Source organism: Solanum dulcamara, chromosome 7, assembly GCF_947179165.1.
Source record: "Solanum dulcamara chromosome 7, daSolDulc1.2, whole genome shotgun sequence".
Lineage (NCBI taxonomy): Eukaryota > Viridiplantae > Streptophyta > Magnoliopsida > Solanales > Solanaceae > Solanum > Solanum dulcamara.
Window position 1 is genome coordinate 1,920,987 of NC_077243.1, and position 18,988 is coordinate 1,939,974.

At 36.8% G+C, this 18,988-nt stretch overlaps 2 protein-coding genes across 3 annotated transcripts; both read left to right on the top strand.

Moving 5' to 3' along the window:
• Nucleotides 1-217: 217 nt before the first annotated feature.
• Nucleotides 218-12,737, top strand: LOC129896790 (uncharacterized). 2 transcript variants are annotated; one of them, XM_055972758.1, is made up of 15 exons: nucleotides 218-927; nucleotides 1,317-1,372; nucleotides 4,058-4,116; nucleotides 4,212-4,283; nucleotides 4,682-4,765; nucleotides 5,892-5,999; nucleotides 6,346-6,408; nucleotides 6,864-6,944; nucleotides 7,467-7,532; nucleotides 8,968-9,123; nucleotides 9,938-10,015; nucleotides 10,373-10,411; nucleotides 10,996-11,078; nucleotides 11,814-11,886; nucleotides 12,401-12,737. In XM_055972758.1, the coding sequence occupies exons 1-15, from the start codon at nucleotides 335-337 to the stop codon at nucleotides 12,569-12,571; spliced, it is 1,782 nt and encodes a 593-aa protein (XP_055828733.1). In that variant the 5' UTR covers nucleotides 218-334; the 3' UTR covers nucleotides 12,572-12,737. The 2 variants fall into 2 exon arrangements, with proteins under 2 accessions (XP_055828733.1, XP_055828734.1); XM_055972759.1 differs by lacking the exon at nucleotides 10,373-10,411.
• A 288-nt stretch (nucleotides 12,738-13,025) lies between these two features.
• LOC129896789 (pentatricopeptide repeat-containing protein At1g51965, mitochondrial) lies at nucleotides 13,026-16,785 on the top strand. Its single transcript, XM_055972757.1, has 2 exons — nucleotides 13,026-13,834; nucleotides 14,951-16,785. Exons 1-2 carry the CDS (start codon nucleotides 13,067-13,069, stop codon nucleotides 16,154-16,156), a joined length of 1,974 nt encoding a protein of 657 aa, XP_055828732.1. The 5' UTR covers nucleotides 13,026-13,066; the 3' UTR covers nucleotides 16,157-16,785.
• The last annotated feature ends 2,203 nt before the right edge of the window (nucleotides 16,786-18,988 follow it).

Sequence of the window (18,988 nt, forward strand, 5' to 3'; positions counted from 1 at the left end):
AAGCATGCATTCGATCAGATTGAATCTTAAACAATATTTTGCCCTTCAATTTCATTCGTTTGTTCATTTTCAAATTCGAATGCATTTTAAAATTATAATTTACGTTATCTAATGATTAACCGAATGATTCCTATAAAGTAACTATTTCAAATTAAGTAGTGATTGAAATTACACAAAATATATTATTATCTTTATTATATTTATCAGTAATGAAAATTCATTTGTTTTGTTCTTACAAAGGGATACAAAATTTGAATTTAGTGGGGGTCAATACAATACTGAAAACCGGAAGAGTTTCCGTTCCCGCCGGAGTCCTCCATTTTCTCTCTAATAAATGCAAGTAACAAACATGCAAGCACTGAGAGCTCTCCATTTCCAAAAACACTTGCTCAATCTCCCTCCAACAACCTCTCTTTCATCTCTCCGTTTCACTGTTATATGCAACTCGCGCCAGTTCCACTCCACTCGCCGGCAACACTTTCCTAATCAGCCCACAGCTCTCACAGACGACGCCGTACAAGGCTGGACCGCTCCTTCAGCAGCTCGAGAAAACCCTAGTGGTGATAATCTTCCGCAAAGGGAGTCTAAAGCGAGTGCAAATTACTCCAACGTTTTGGGTTCAAAAGGTAGGGTTTATCAGGTTATAGGGAATGGGAACAAGAAGAAGGGAAAAGGGAAGAGTAAAACAGTGTGGGTGTGTTCTGATTGTGGGTATGATGACGGGCAGTGGTGGGGGATATGTAAGCAGTGTAATGGGGTTAATACTATGAAGCGGTTTTCTGAAGGGGTAGAGCGTCTCACGAGTGGGTTTGAGGTTTCAGAGAATGTGACAAGGTCGTGGCTGCCTCATCAGTCTGTTAGAGCTATGCCAACGAAATTGACGGATGTGAATAAGGGAATTAATCAATCGAATTGGCGAATACCTCTGTAAGTGAAGTGACTGTTTGTACCCACTTGAATTTGAGTTTGTCTGTGTATTAAGCATATTATGTCAAGATTTTGGCTTTCTAGTTTATTGATATACTAATCCCATCTATGTTTTAGTTGGAATATCAACCAAGTTTTCTAGCTTCTCGAATGATTGACTTTTTAGATTCGGTGAAATTTTGTCAGAGTGTAGGACCAGGTGGACAGTCGTAAATCAATTTGATTCAAGTGGAAATTTGAATTTGATAATGTGAAAAATGAATGCTGCTACATCTTTCTAAGTACATATCCTTTGATGAGTTCTTTTGGCCATTTAAGTTTGATTTATAATATAGGGAGATCCTTGTTAAATGTCAATGAACACTCTGAACTAATGGTCTTGTTATAAGGTCTGGCCTTTTTGGAGCTGAAGTGGGAAGAGTACTTGGTGGTGGTCTTGTGCCAGGTACTGCCATGTTCAGACCCTACTTTTACATATGAAGTTCATTTTGTCTTGCAATATTATTAATGAGATGTGCATTTATGGACCCAAGTATATATACTATTCTGTAAAGAATTCCAGCAATAACTAAAGGTCAGCTATTAATGAAATTGGGTTAATACTGTGTTCGCTCTAACCTTGCAATTTTGCTAGAAGCCCGAGTATATTCTATATCAAAGACTTAGTTATCCACTTGCAAATAAAAAAAAAAAGCTTCCAGAAGTTGTTGCATTCTGTAATTTTATTTTACCTGTATTTGTTGTGATGTGCACTAGAAGAAAAAGGTGGGGATAGAAAATTATTCAAGCTAGCCAGGGTGCGGGCGAGAAGGGAACGCGATGTGGACCAAGTGAAGTGTATTAAGGACGAGCATGGAAAAGTATTGGTAGAAGAGACTCTCATTAAACAGAGGTGGCAGTCATACTTCCATAAACTCTTGAATGACGTAGGGGACAGAGACTTTGTGTTGGGAGATTTGGAACATACAGAGAGGCGTCGCAATTTTGGATATTGCAGGAGTATTAAGGTCGAAGAGGTTAAGGGTGCTGTTCGTAGGATGCGCTGGGGAAGAGCAACCGGACCTGACGAGATTCCTGGGGAATTTTGGAAGAGTGCCAGCTTGGTAGGTTTGGAGTGGCTGACTAGGTTATTTAATGTCATCTTTAAAACGGCAACGATGCCCGAAGAATGGAGGTCGAGTGTAATGATCCCTCTATACAAAAACAAAGGGGATATCCAGAGTTGCAACAACTATAGAGGTATCAAGTTACTAAGCCACACTATGAAAGTGTGGGAAAGAGTGGTGGAGATGAGGGTGAGGAGAGGCGTGTCTATTTCAGAGAACCAGTTCGGATTTATGCCGGGACGCTCAACTACAGAAGCCATCCATCTTATGAGGAGACTGGTGGAGCAATATAGGGAGAGGAAGAGGGACTTGCATATGGTATTCATCGACTTAGAAAAGGCCTACGATAAAGTTCCAAGAGAGATACTATGGAAATGTTTGGAGGCTAAAGATGTACCTGTGGCATACATTAGGGTGATCAAGGACATGTATGAGGGAGCCAAAACCAGGGTAAGGACAGTAGGAGGGGACTCAGAGCATTTCCCAGTTGGGATGGGGTTGCATCAAGGATCAGCTCTAAGTCCATTTTTATTTGCCTTGGTAATGGATGCATTGACGCGACAAATTCAAGGTGAGGTGCCATGGTGTATGCTTTTCGCGGATGACATAGTCCTGATTGATGAGACTCGTAGTGGAGTTAATGCTAAGATGGAGGATTGGAGACATACCTTGGAGTCTAAAGGGTTTAAGCTGAGTATGACCAAGACAGAGTACTTAGAGTGCAAGTTTAGTGAGACACCTCACGAGGTTGGCGTGGAAGTTAAGCTTGGTGCCCAAGCTATTCAAAAGAGAAGTAGTTTCAAGTATCTTGGGTCTATCATGCAAGGCAGCGGGGAAATTGACGATGATGTCACACATCGTATTGGGGCAGCGTGGATGAAATTGAGGCTCGCTTCCGGAGTGCTATGCGATAAGAAGGTGCCACCACAACTTAAGGGCAAATTCTACAAAGTGGTGGTTAGACCGGCTATGTTGTATGGGGCAGAGTGTTGGCCAGTTAAGATCTCTCACATTCAAAAGATGAAAGTTGCCGAGATGAGAATGTTGAGATGGATGTGTGGTCACACCAAGAGCGACAGGATTAGAAATGAGGCTATTCGGGACAAGGTAGGAGTGGCCTCGGTGGAAGACAAGATGCGGGAAATGCGACTGAGATGGTTTGGGCATGTGAAGAGGAGAGACACAGATGACCCAGTGAGAAGGTGTGAGAGGTTGGCTATGGATGGCTACAGAAGAGGTAGGGGTAGGCCGAAGAAGTATTGGGGAGAGGTGATTAGACAGGATATGGCTCAGTTACAGCTTACCGAGGACATGACCTTAGATAGGAGGCTGTGGAGGACCCACATTAGGGTAGAAGGCTAGTACATAGTATCGTTATTCTTCCCTATTCATAGGCGCACTAGCACATTACAATTCCTTGTACTCTCATTTCTGCTATTTCTGTTACTATTTATTGCTTTCAGTACTTTTGATTACTCTATTTTATCTGTGATGCCTTCGTGATTTATTTTTCTATAGCGCTTTGAATTTTTTTAACTTTATCTGACCCCCTTTTCCGCTTTTTTTTTTTTTTTTTTTTTTTTTTTTTTTTTTTTTTTTTTGAGCCGAGGGTCTCTCGGAAACAGCCGTCCTACCTTGGTAGGAGTAAGGTCTGCGTACAATCTACCCTCCCCAGACCCCACGTTGTGGGATTTCACTGGGTTGTTGTTGTTGTTGTTGTTGTTGTTGTGATGTGCACTGTAAAAGGCTACACCTTGAACTGTGCCATAGATGGATTAGGAGCATCAACCAACGTTAAATCTGTGCCTGCAGATAAATAATTGCTGCTAAATGTTCAGTCACTCTCTAGGTTGCCTTAAGTCTCTGCTTCTCGCTATTTAAATGTTCCCATTGCTTTCGTGGAGCGTTTTGACTTTGACTTATTGAGAGCTATTTGGTCTTTACCTTTTTCTTTAATAGGTAAGTTGGTCTCTACTTTCTCAACATGGACCAATTCTTTCTTTTTTTACCTTTCTATGTTGCAGGTTGCTTAGTTTTAGTTGGCGGTGATCCAGGTGTTGGTAAGAGCACGTTACTGTTACAGGTATGATGCTGTGTGCCACATATGTTTTTTGTTTTAGCTTTTGAAGTTATCTATTATTCTCCAATCACTTTAACTATCTTTCTCTCTATTGCAAGATTGCAGCCATAGTTGCAGAGGGGTGTGATATGGGGGGACCAGCACCAGTTCTCTATGTGTCTGGTGAAGAGGTGGGTGTTTATCATTCCTAATTGGGCAGTGGCATTATTCTTCTTTAAGCTTTTGATATGTTGCATCTGCTAAACTGAAATTTGACCAAGGGCATGAATGCATGTAGGAGAAGTGATTGGTTTATCTGGAAAAGGGAATGGGAATAGCAATTATATAAAAAAAACTGTATGGTTTCAAGTTTAGTAAATTTGATGGAGCACACTCTTTTTGAGTGCAGATACTTTTGTTTTCGCCTTGTAATATGCACGAAACAAAATTTGGGAAAATGTTGATGGCTTGTAAATTTTCCAAATTTATATCCTAGCTTTCTTGTTTAAATAAGTCTATTTCCTTGTATGCAATTTTGTGCTCATGAAAAATTTTGGTATCTTACTGTCTTGAGTCATCTTCATGGCAGAGTGTTGAGCAAATTGGGAACAGAGCTGATCGGATGAGAATCGGGACGGATGAACTATTTTTATATGCAAGTACAGATGTTGAGGTTAACCCCTTGATATCATTCAATAGTTATGAATGTCAACTTCATTTTTTGTATGATTGACCTTTTCAAGTAGTTGTTCGCATTGATTGCTGACTAATAATCTTAAATTGGCTTGTGGCGTGACAAATTGACAATTATGACTAGAGTTAGTCAGTACAACATGAGGCCCTTCCCCACCCTTGTCCTTTGAAAGTGTAGCAAGTTGAGCTTAAGATGACTAGCTTGACCATGGTGATGCAAACTTGGGTGCTAGGTTAATTAAAACAAACAATGCAAGGTTAGATATAAGATCTGAGACGAAGAGGATTCAAAGTTGAACCTTTAGATGGGAACTGATTAGTGGTTCTAACAATTGCAGTGTTATTAATGTGCATGTCGACCCATTTATATAGTTAACTTTTTATTGTTGCAGAGGTTTCGAATAAACAATTGCCCTACAAAATGAAAACAAACCATGTTCTCCATGCTTGTGATTTTCCACATATCTCTTTGTTATACCACGCAAGCACTTCACTTTATAGGCTTGTAATAATTAAAAAGCTTGAACTTAGGAGTCGTCCTCAGTATTTCATCACATAAATTAACTCGGTGTAAAATGTTTGTAGTCTTTGTTTATTTGGAGACAAGCTGATTTTGCCAACCCTAGAACATAAAGTTAGTGGTATATTGACCTAGCATTTTTTTTACCAAAATGTCTTTCTAGTTGTACTTCGATTTTATTTTTTGAACCAACTTATGATATTCTTAGATGTGACAAGTGTTTAGCCGAAATTTTATCTCACTCAAGGAGTTTACAAGTGAAAGAAGGATGGGAATGTATCAATATTTTTATCTTTATAATCTTTAAACATGCAAGTTATTGTAATAATAATGTGCAAGTGTTTGGTGATGAAAAAACGACCATTTAATGAAAAATTGGCCGTTTATCAATGCCAATGCTAAAAGATAGCTCTGTATTAGTTCGTGTGCTTCATTTCTCTTGTAAAGACTAGGTCCTTTGCATATTTGGTCAACAAATAACCTGGATTACTTGAAGGTTGCAGAATGAGATAATTGTTTGACAGATGCTTAGAGTGAGTAAATCTGATGTGTTTATGTTTTATTCCATGTTGCTGTCTTTCTTCAGGATATTCTGGAAAAGACCCAAACTCTCTCACTGCGAGCTTTGGTAATTGATTCCATACAGACAGTTTATCTGAGAGGAGTAACTGGAAGTGCAGGAGGTCTATCGCAGGTTCACTGTTTTGTACTATCTTTTGTATAATCACAGGTTCACTGTTTTGTGCTATATTTTGTAATAGTAAGAGATTTGCTGAGAGTTCATCCAAGCTTTTTATCCACTTGAATGGGAAGGGTAGATCTGGATTCATTTGTTATTGAAAGCTATAGCTTCCTATAAATAAATCCTTTGTCTCAAGGCAGCTGTGCTAACAGAGTTTTCAGAAAAGATTTTGCCTCTAAAGGATTTCTTGATAAAGCTTTGTTTACCTTCTTTTTAAAATAATGAGATAGACAACCATTAAGTTGCTTCTCACTATGGTGTTGAATCATCTTACTTAAAACTGATTCGTTCATGACAGGTAAAAGAATGCACAGAAGCATTGCTGCGGTTTGCCAAGAAGACCAATATCCCTGTGTTTCTGGTGAGGGTGGACAATTGAGCACTGTGCTTTAACTTCAGGCATCTGGTTGATAATATTTATTGCTATAACTTAATTTGAGGTTGTTTGTCTTTTTTTTTGTCACATTAAGTGGTTTTCTTTATTTACCCTCTCGTCCTCTCCTCCTTCGCAAAAAGTAAATTAAATTATCTCAATATTTTTATATAGTATTTTTTATGATAGAGGTAAAAATAATAAGAGGAGTTTCACCTTTATTTGAGAGGTATCATTTCGATTACCCTATCAGAAGATATAGTCTCTTTAATGGATAAATTTTTGTTTTGTGTTATGAACCTATGCTCAACTAGAATTCGTTTTCTGACTTGATGATATGCTGTCAGCAGCCAGAATATTTTGATGGGTTTAGAGAAATTTCATTCCCTTCTCTTTGCCAGTTATTTATCTGTTGACGTGATACTAAACTTGGGAAATTTCAGATTGGACATGTGACTAAATCTGGAGAAATAGCTGGTCCTCGCGTCTTGGAGCACATAGTTGATGTTGTTCTTTATATGGAAGTTGGTACCTTCTGAATTTCAGATTTGAGCAGTATCTTCTCCTACTTTGATGTTATTTATAGTATACACATGTTTTTATATAGCTTGGATTTATCTTTAAAAGAGAAAAAAGAGGTTTTGATATGGCTTTTGAATTTTGACACTGAAGATGAAATCATGTGCTCGTGCTAGTTATGATGTATGGTAAAGTGCATGTATTTTTCAAGTGATCAAGTGTAGAATGCTTGGTTGATTTATTCAGAGTCCATGAACATTTGGGTGTATCCTTTATAATTTGTGGCTCGTTTGCATGCCTTTTTTTACTTAATAGAGATAATAAGTTATGTTTGTGCATATTTTTTTTTGGCTGCATTTAGAATCTAATGTGTGTGGAGTCAGTTCTTGCAAGACCGAGCACTGCACATCCTCCGTAAACAATTTTCTCTATGTTTTTTCCCTTCCTTTAGGAGATTCTTATTCTTGGTTTTGATGATTCCCTATCTGTTTCTCATCAATGCGAGAGTCACACAATAAAAATTGCAGGGAGAGAAGTATTCATCTCATCGTTTACTTCGTTCAGTGAAGAATCGATTTGGATCCACAGATGAGGTATTCAGATGCTTCTGCTCATTTTTCTTGTTCTTTCCTTTTGTTGAAATGCTCCATATGATTTTAGATGTTCATGGGACTTGAGATAGCTTCTTTTTCATTGTTTGATGAGGAGATAAGGGGCAACTTAAAAGGAAGATCTATGCATTGCATGAATCAGTTAGTTTCAAGTTTAATAGAATGTTGATTCTTGGGATTGTCAGGCTTCTCTGCTAGGAGCAGTGAATTTTGTCTAGTTATGGAGTTTCATTTTTACTGCCAAGTTTGGAATATCGGAGGGTGGGGGGTTGGCAGTGGTATAAACAGAAGGAAGAGTTGTATAACTACTAAGTGAGTTTGTTTTTCCAATATCCAAACAACTATTATCACCTCAGGGCTTTGGGCAAGTGGTAAAAGTGCAACACGTGAGTGTAGATTATTAGCATGTCATGGTCCAAACTGTTCAGGAAAACTTAAGTGAGTATTTGTTTTTTCAAAATCAAGTTAGTTTTCAAACCAAACAACTATTATTGCCCCAGGGCATTGGTCCAGTGGTAAATGCAACATGTGAGTGTAGATTAGATGCACGTTGTGGTCCAAACAGTTCACAGGAAAATGCTTGGTATTTAAGTGGAGAAGAGTAGATGGACGGGCCCATATCCAGAGTCTCGAACTGTGCGCTAGTGGCCCTCTGGGATTTCAATTATCGTTTAAAAAAAATAAGCCAAACAACTTCTTTTTTTGATGAAGTAAGAGGTTGTATTAAAAGTCATCAAGGAGATGCAAGATAGTTACAAAGAAAATAGGTGATAACTCCAGATTTGCAAAAAAACAATGAGATCTGGGAATTGAAACCTATAGAACTTTGAAAAACAAGTAGAGTTTGTTCGCTTAAGTTATCCTGCTTCACCAAAGCTGTATCTTGCATCCAGCTCGTCAGCTTTTTCTCCTTAGGTTTAATGTAACCATTTTCTTTAACTGATGAAGTCATAATGTGATTCATGTTCAGTGACGTAGGCGAGTAGCTGTGAGATGTGTGTTCTGCTGTTGCCAGAAACAAGCTTGTTTGTCACTTGCATTCCAATTTTTTGGTTTCATTTCATGATGTTGGGCTAGTGGTGATCAAGAAGGTTATCCTTCTTACCTGGTCGGCATATCCTGATTGAGAAAGGTTATCACTTTCTCATGTTGGTTAAAGATTTTCCTGAAGTTAATATGAAAGACAAAATGAGACATGACTTAATATAGAGTTAATTGTCAAAGGATTTCTCAAACCCCTTTAGTCTGGATTATGCTATTCACTTTGTAGCAATCTCATCTCATCAGGACTAATTATGATTATATGCGAAACATCATACTGAATATTTGGACCATCCTTAGTGACTTCCTGAATCTTTTTTTAAAAAAATTTATGTATTTTTTGTCTATTGTATGTTCTGACATGGTTTGCTTGCAGCTTGGAGTGTTTGAAATGTCGCAATCAGGCTTGCAGGCTGTTTCAAACCCAAGTGAAATGTTTCTAAGTGAGCAGCAGTCGGATTCTGAATTTCTGGCTGGATTAGCTGTTACTGTAATTATGGATGGATCTCGAGCCTTTCTTATTGAAATTCAGGTATGTCGTTAGGCATTAATTTGTTTTTGGGTATCTCTTGATGTAAGCTGCCAAGCACTAAGCTAGCTCTGGTAATTACAGAATAGAAGGTCTCCTTGTGCAAAAACAGAAAGGAGGTTCTCTCTTATCAGAGATTACTCCAGTAGTGAGCTGATAAAGTCTGTCATGTTATCTTTCCAATGTACATCCTGCATATTACACCAGCGTCCTGATAATCACATTTACTAGTTATTGTTCTTGTAATTATCTTTTTGTATATATCTGCTGAGTGCAGAGTGCCAATCTAGTCTAGCAATTCCCATGTGACCTAGTCTCTTCTCAATTCTCTAGTCTTTAAGTTTAGGCTCAAGTGGACCAAGGGTTGTGAAGAAGGTTCATCATAGACAAATATGGAACCCAAGGACAGTGAAGGACTGATTGAATTACCATGCCTTATGGGGTAGGACTATGGAGGGGTATAATGAAGATATGGGGGAAATTGGAGAGGTATGACAAAATATTGGGTTGGTAGGGGTGGAATTTCTGTGACAAACATCAGTGTCAAGTGAGCAATGGAGCTAGAATCAGGTCCTGGAAACAAAAATGGTGTAGTGATAGTTCCTTGTGCAACATCTTCTCTACATTTTTCTCCCAAAGCTATGACAGCTGCACAGGTGTACCAATGAGGGGAAGGAGGAGCTTGTGATTTAAGCAGCTTTATTTGTTTTTAGCAACCCAAGTATCTCTCTAGTTATGTCCACATGAATCTGCGCTTCTAATGTTATATTTTCTCATACATTCTTTTATCGTTTGAAGAAAGTTTATATCCATGTAGGCATTGTGTGTTGCTGGTTCATCTGTCTCAAGACAAGTAAATGGTGTTCAAGCAGGCAGAGCTGAGATGATAATTTCAGTGAGTGATTACTCCTTCAAAGTTTAAATGAACTCGTGAAGAAATTTTGTAAGGAAATTAAATGTGCTGAAACTTGTGGCTCACATGCTAATTCTTGAAAATCGTTGATATTCCCTTTTCCGTTTCCTGTAACTGAATGATTCAGAATCCATGGGCAACTTTTATGGGATCAGATATGATGAAGATTGCAAATTAACTGGTTCTTTATTACTGTACAGAAACCACTTAATATCTTGGAAATTGTTGATATGTCCTTGTCATTTCCTGAAACTGAATAATTCAGATGCCATGGGCTAGTATTTTTGGATCAGATATGCTGAAGTTTGCAAATTAACTTTTTCTTTACTACTATATCAGGTTCTTATAAAGCAAGCTGGTCTCAAGCTACAAGAGAATGTAATGATTCTAATGAACCTTCCCCCAATACTTTCTTCCTTTTATGGGTCCTTCTCTATGTGCTTCATATGACTTTTAGATTGTGTGAATTACAGTAACCCCATAAAGTCTTCTATGGTAAATGACTTGAGCTCTTTAAATCTTAGTTTTTTCTTGTTTTACCTTCATTGCGATCTCTTTGATAGTTGGATTTTAAAGTTTTTTTGTTAATTTCCATCAACTGGCTTTTACATGACTCTGGAGCTTTCTTGGCAACATAATGGCCAGGTTTTCATAATAGAAGAGAAATCATTCATGCAAATGAATTGGTATTATGATCTATCTGATTTCGAAAAGCCTTACCAACTTAAAAAATCAATGCTATTATGAGCACCATTAACATACACTAAAGCATTTGGCAATTTTTAATGTAATGTATTCACTTTTACATAGACAGATTTCTCTCGGGATGTCTTATCTGGTATTCTTTAGTTTGGTCCTCCTTTATATATATTTGGTTTCTCAGTGTATACTTTTCTGTTTTCTGTTACAATCTGATATATTATTTAGATCTTTGAAATAGTTTCTGTTTAATTTGATTATAGGGCGTTTTTCTCAATGTTGTCAGCGGGGTTAGCCTGTCAGAGACTGCTGGTGATCTTGCAGTAGCAGCAGCAATTTGCAGCAGGTATTCTTTTCATAAATACTAGTCATCTGTCTGCTCAGGTCGACCACCAACATAGTTTTCTGTCACAATTCGTATTATTATTTTAACAACTTTCACATTTTTTAAAAAGTCAAATTCTTTCAATTAATCAAACATATAATTTGATGGGGGTGTTTTTCCTGTAATTAATTTTGAAAGTATTTATTTGTTTTACTTCTTGTTTGACATAGACGTCAAATAGACAGCTTAAACTCCATCTGAGCTAAATGGCGTGACATTAATTACGAAGGAATACCTGATAATAGTGAATGTTTTCTGTACATTAATATCTAACTATGTAAAAGACAGAGGAAGTGAATGAACAAAAGAAAGGAAAAGAAGAAAAAATCATGCAGTTTTTCCTGATGACATGAAATTGCTTGTCTTGAATTAGAAGATACATTTGCTTAGCTGTAAGCAAAACAATGTGAAACACATGAACATATGACCAATGCCCCTATTAAAGTAAAGCAAACAGTTTTGTGCATGGCTTTGCTGAAGTTGATAATAATGCCGGTTTTCAGTATAAACAGTCAAATTTAGGTTATCCTTCTTTTAACATGAATTGGAACCTTTTTTTTACGCCACCAGGGTGATATCAATCTTGAGAGTGAAATAGATTAGTGGATTTCTGCATTTGTTTTACTTGTAATTGTTTTTATATTTCTTGTGTAGTATGTAGATGTTTGTAAGCATGTGTGTCGTTTTGCTTTTCAGTTTTTTGGAATTCCCTCTTCCTGTGGGCATTGCATTCATTGGGGAAATTGGCCTTGGCGGTGAAATTCGTATGGTATGTATACTTACCCAACCCCCCTTTCCAACTTTCTGTACACTTCTTTAAGTATTTTTTTTGTAAAATTTCTGGACTTCGCATCCTGATAACATGGCTTTCTCAAATTAGAGGATGCTATATTTGACCTCATACAATGCATTGAGAGCAAATAGCATCCTCAAATTTGAATAAGCCAGTTGATATCAATATTTTTTAAAAGGAAGAATTATATTCAAACTATAATTGTTGGTTTCTGCTCAAACTCATAAATTATTACATTATTTTTCCGGCTTCGTGAGTGTGTACTTTTATGGTCTTCCATTTCCTCGGTTATTCAAACATAAATACCATAATTCATGCATCCTATCTAACCTTTCCTATTATTTTAATGTTGGGTCTGGCGAAAGCTGCTGATGCTAGGAATTAGTCATTAATTATGTTCCCTGCATCCAACAGTAGGCCATTTGGTTTTGAATAAAAACATTATGGTTTCTGATCGACTTCTGTTTGTTCCCCTTTCCAATTTTTCTAGGTACCAAGAATGGACAAAAGGGTAAATACAGTAGCGAAACTGGGATACAAGAAATGTATAATGCCTAAATCAGCTGAAGCATCATTGTCAGCTTTAGATCTCGGAGACACTGAGATTGTAGCCTGCAGGAATTTGAAAGAGATGATAAACGTTGTGTTCAGAAAACACTGAGCTTGTAGTGAGTTTTTTTTGTGTGTAAATGGTTATGCAATCTACACAGATATCACTACTGTATACTATCTAGGTTGTGCCTTATATTTTTCGCGCAGCATTATGTCATTTTGCATTCAATACTGTATATTAACATGGACAAATTGTCTTAAAGTTTATTACCTAATTTTGGCATATTCCTTAGTAAAGCAAATAGTAGCCTAAAAGGATTTGCATTTTATAGGAAAAAAACTGGAGTTGTTTATGGGTGGATTGAATTGAATTTGAACGGATCAAAATGAGTTTAGTTAGTAAATGAGTGGATCAAAATGAGTTTAGTTAGTAAATGAGTGGGGTATTGACAGATATATGTCAGTTGAATGGGCCTCGGCCCAATGGGAACTGGGCCGTTAAGTAGGAGGGCCTCTCGATGTAGTTGAATAGCCCATACACTGGTGCTGGGTTCCTCTACTCTTCCTCCTTTCTGTGCCCAAACTGAACATAACAAACGAGTTCATGCAGCTCCGGTATCCTTGTCACCGGCTCCGGCTAACCTTCCGGCAGCTGTTCCGATGCTTCGCCACGAAGTACAGTGGCAGAGTGGTGGTGGAAGCTGATAATGGCCGTTCATTTGCCGTCGAAGTCGATGGCCCTACTCTTCACACCGACTCCAGAGGCTATGCTCTCCCTCGCCGTGACCTAATCTGTAAAGTCTCCCAGATTCTGAAGTCACCTCCTTCCCCTTCTTCTGATCCTTTCCTTGACTTAGCTGACTATATTGATACATTGACAATAACCCTAACTCCCTCCGAAGTTTCTGAAGTCCTCAAATCCCTCAAGTCTCCAAACCTCGCTCTTCGATTCTTCCGATTTTGCCCCTCCGAAATCCCTAAATTCCGCCATGATTGCTTCACTTACAACCGTATCCTTCTCATCCTCTCCAAATCTTCTCTTCCGAACCGGATTGATTGTGTCCGCGAGATTGTTGATGAAATGGAACGGTCTGGTATTCGTGGTAACATATCCACTGTGAATCTTCTCATTGGAACATTTGGAGACGGCCAAGGGAATGGTGTTAATGAGCTAACGAGGTGTTTGGGGTTGGTTCAAAAATGGGATTTGAGGTTGAATTGCTATAGTTACAAGTGTCTTTTACAAGCCTATATCAGATTGTGCAATCCGAACAAGGCTTTGGAAGTTTACCAAGAAATGAGGAGACGTGGGTACAGATTGGATATATTTGCATACAACATGCTTCTTGATGCTCTTGCTAGGGACCAAAAGGTTTGATCTTTGGATTCCTTTTGATTGTCTAAGGTTTCTAAGTTGCAGTATGATATTGTCTGTGGCATTATTAAATATTCGTTTTGGGAAGAAACATATGATGTAGAAGATGTCGTCTTTAACTTCAATTTCTGAAATTGATGAATACAATAACACTAAGTTTGGAACAAATGGTTCATCTCAAGTTTCTTCATCCGAAATGTGAATCCCTACGGACTTTGTGTCACTAGGTATACCAATACAATGGAAACAAGCTGCCTTAGTTATACAAAACAGAAAAGGAATACTTATGCAAAATGAAGTGCATTGCCTTTACCTCTAGAGGGTGGCTTAGCAGTCGAAAAAATAGAGTCACAATTTTGGGTATGAAAGTTCATATTCCAACAAAGGTGGCACTTGGTAAACTCTTTCTAATATTCTAAACCTTCGTGTACACACACGTGTTGGCTCTTTTAAAAAGGAAGTGTCTTACTCTAAGGTGGATAAGAAGAGTTGTAGTCTATGTAGTGCAACTTTGAAAAGGAATTTTCACTTAACCATGGACAGGGACATACTTTTTGCAAAACTAGAAATGCTTTTTAAGATGCTTTAAAGATATTTTATTAGTCATTAGTGCAAAAAATGAATAAAAAAGCATCTAAAGGCCAACATCTTGGGGAAAGGCCTCTACTTTGCGAACGAAGTCTTTTTGGCGAGGCACAAACTTTCTGTTTTGATCACAAAGTAGCATTTTCTTTCACCAAGGAATGCGTGAGTGGTTTAACATGTCCTTCTTTGAGAAATAGGAGGGTTGGCAAAACTTTTGATTTCAATTGGAAAAAGTCGAAAGAAAGCTTTTGATTCATCTATATCTTCAAACAAATCGGTCTCTAGTCACAGGTGCCATCAGTGTTTCTTGGTAGTGGAACAATACAAGTATGGTCAGCTGTCTTGGTATTGAGTTTACTATCTGATAAATGTAATTATTGTCTCTGAGATAAAATACTTAATAAACTGTATACATGCATTTGGAAATGCTATAGAGGTGTTTTGACTCCACTTCATGAGTGAGTCTTGAAATGTATGATGAATATGGTTCTGCTTGGCTAATGATTCTAATGTGCAGCGCTTTGCCAGGTTGATCAGGTCCACAAGGTTTTTGAGGACATGAAGAAGTGGCACTGCGAACCTGATGAATATACGTATACCATTCTGATTAGAATGACTGGGAAATTAGGGAAGCCCGGTGAATCACTTTCTTTCTTTCAGGAAATGCTGTCTAAGGGTATTTCACCAAATTTAATTGCTTATAATACTATGATTGAAGCTCTTGCCAGAGGCCGCATGGTTGATAAGAGTATCTTTGTCTTCTCTAAGATGGTGGAGAATAGTTGCCGGCCAAATGAATTTACTTACAGTATTATTTTAAATGTATTGGCCGCAGAAGCGCAACTTGGAAGACTTGATGAAGTTGTGGAAATATCTAAGAGATACATGAATAAATCAATATACGCATATCTTGTTAGAACGTTGAGTAAACTAGGCCATGCAAGTGAAGCTCATAGGCTGTTTTGCAATATGTGGAGCTTCCATGATAGAGGAGATCGTGATGCCTACTTATCCATGTTAGAGAGCTTATGCAACTCTAAGAAAGTAACTGAGGCTATTGATTTGCTGAATAAGATGAATGAAAAGGGAATAATAGCAGATAGCTTCATGTATAATACTGTCTTCTCTGCTCTTGGGAAATTAAAGCAGATTCCTCATCTTCATGATCTCTATGAAAAGATGAAACAGGATGGCCCCTCACCAGACATATTTACTTATAATATTTTGATCTCTAGCTTTGGTAGAGCGGGGGAGGTTGAGGAAGCTCTCAAGATTTTTGAAGAACTTGAGAATAGCAATTGTAAACCTGATATTGTCTCCTACAACTCCTTAATAAATTGTCTGGGAAAGAACGGTGACATTGATGAAGCACACATGAAATTCATCGAGATGCAGGAAAAGGGCTTGAATCCTGATGTTGTAACATACAGTACTCTCATTGAGTGCTTTGGAAAGACCGAAAAAGTTGAGATGGCACGTCGGTTATTTGATGAAATGCTTGCAGCTGGCTGTTATCCTAACATAGTGACATACAATATCCTACTTGACTGTCTCGAGAGAAGTGGGAGAACTTCAGAAGCTGTTAGTTTATATGCGAAATTGAAGGAGCAGGGTTTGACAGCTGATTCAATCACATACACCATCCTTGAACGTTTACAAAGTGGTTCTCATAGAACATCAAGAGTTCGCAGACAAAATCCAATCACCTGTTGGGTGGTTAGCCCATTAAGGTGACAGGGAAACAATGATTAGATTAAGTTGCTCATGATTACATGCTTAAAGGATCTTACTGCTCAGTTGGGCTTTCACTTGAGCCAGCATGATGCTAAAGCAACATGAATTGAATTTATACTGAGAACTCTGATGATAAGAAAATAAACTGTCTCAAAGAGTGACCTGCTGTAGACGACATGAATTGTTTCTTATGTGAAAGTAGTTACAAGATCTGATATCTTCGTCAGAGAGGCAACTGTATATTGGTGCTTATTTACAAAATCCAACTTGGTGTAATGGTTTACTTTACGGTTATTTTAACGTTCTAAGTCCTCTTTGGCCATAGTAACCGCTCTAATAGATAAATGCCTTGCTTAAGAGGTTTGAGACTGGAAGCATGAAATTGCACCAATCACCCATGTTGCCAGAGGTGAAAAGTGAATAGAAGACAGTTAAAAGTGGGGCCAAGTGCGAAGCTTCTTATTTCTAGAACTGGCACTGTTTCTGGAAATCAAATATTTTACTGAACTGATCACCTGTCTTGACAGAGTTGAGGTGAAAAGTAAGACGGTTTCTGGAAATCATATGTTTAGCTTCTATTCTGTCTCCGATGTTATCTATGAATGTATCATATTGTGGGTGTATAACTATCCTCAAGATGTGATATCCTGTCTCCGATGTTATCGATGACTGTTCCTGAGTCTAGACATGATTATCCTGAATCTTTTTGGTTAATTTAAATCCGATCGTGCTCCAATGTGAGGAACCTGATACCAATTTGGGGACTACTTCAGTAAGTTCTCCATCAAATCTGCATTTGAATATTTTTATTTGTATGAAGACTGAAACAATTAGAGGAAATTTTCAGGTATATGTGAATAGCTTCCGACCAATTTGTTGTTTTCACAATAGGAAGTTGTCAAAATGAAAATTCAATAGAACCTGACTCAACTTTTTGTTCATATCTGTCTATGAGGAATACTAATTTGTGCAAGGATATCTGTCGCAGGTATCAATTCTCTTTGTAATTGTTGTATTTGTTCTCTGTGTATTGGAGAGAACAAATACAACAAATATAGAGCGAATTACTGCACCGATATAGAGTGAATCGATACACACTTAGTAAATAGATACAGACCGAAACAAATACAATTTAAATTCTCGCTATGTATTTTGATTTTTTATACTATTTTGGATAAATATAGAGTATATGTTTGCTCTGTCAGGTATACTTTCATTTCCAGTGTAGTTACAAGTGAAGAGTCCCACATCGGTTGTTTTACCAAGTGGATGGTCTCTTTAGAATGACTTAAAGTCAATTTTAACTTGTTGCTAATTTTAGCTGTTGATTTAGGTTCAATATTAATAACTGAGAGGTATAGTGGAATGAAGGTAACCCTATTCACTCCAAATCATAGATCTCAGAGAAAATTAAAATCCTTTTACCTAAGTGCATTTAACCGTTTTAATTGAGCTAGATTTAACCGTTTTAATTGAGCTAGGTTCAGAATTCATAATTGAGAGAATGACGATAACCCTATTCATTCAAAATCATAGATCTCAGGCCTAGAAAATTTAAACCATTTACCAAAGAGCATTTAACCTTTTTAGTGAGTTTCCATCTCTCGATGTCTAAGGCAAAAAATGTGTCGAACTACAGAACAACACTATTCATGGTGATATCTTGAAAATAAGAAAGATTTCCTTGACAGATAAAAGTAATTTGATCATATAAAAAATTCTTGGTTTCTCTGTCCAACAATAATTATTCACTATTGATTTGATACAGAGATTAAAAAATAATAAAATAATAGAGATAATTTATCAAATCATTCTTATTAAATACAAATCATCTAAATATTAAAAAAAATTAATGGCAGTATTTAATAATAAAACAAAATAGAAACATCATAACAAATTATTTATTAATTTTATGAACTGAATAAATATTATTTTATCTTGGACAAAATATTATGAACAGAAAAGTAACTTATAACTCATCGCTCAAATTGAAAAGGTAACAGGTGGTGATACTTTTTGTCGTCTAAGATAACAACTGATAATAAAGAACTTTTTGCTTGGTGTATCTTTTAATTGTACCACTGGATAAATATATGCGTCAGGATAAAAGGGTTAATCCTAGGATAATTTTTAAGCGTTTTTTAATTCTTTGTTTGATTGTAAAGGATGGATAATTTATCTCAAAATTAATAATTAATATTGAAATAAGTTATCCCTTCCTGAGGATGGAATTTAAACTTTCTTTTATACTTTATTTTTTATATTTATGTATATTAACATAATTTTTAACAACATTTATAATTATATTTACAACCTTAATTAATCTTTTTTTATGATAATATATTTTTCTATTAAAAAACTACATTTTATAAATACAATTTCTATTTATGAATATATTATAAGTTGAATTTATTTGTCTAATTTTTATGTTTATTTATATTTTGATTTCTCTTAAAATGTCCACTTTACTACTAAATTACATATTTTATTTTAATTAGATAATTTATTACTCACTTAAAAATTTATATTTTATATATCAATTAAAATGAAAATTAGACAACAACAACAACAACCCAGTGAAATCCCACAACTTGGGGTCTGGGGAGGGTAAAGTGTACGCAGACCTTACTCCTACCAAGGTAGGACGGCTGTTTCCGAAAGACCCTCGGCTCAGTAAAAGCATAAAAAAATGTCAGATAAGGATAAGAAGTTCAAAGCGATATGAGAAAGCAAATAAAGAAAGCAGCACAGATAAAATAGAGCAATCAAAGTACAAAAAGTAATAGATTATAACAGAAATCAGACCACAAGAAATTATGGTGCGCTGATGCG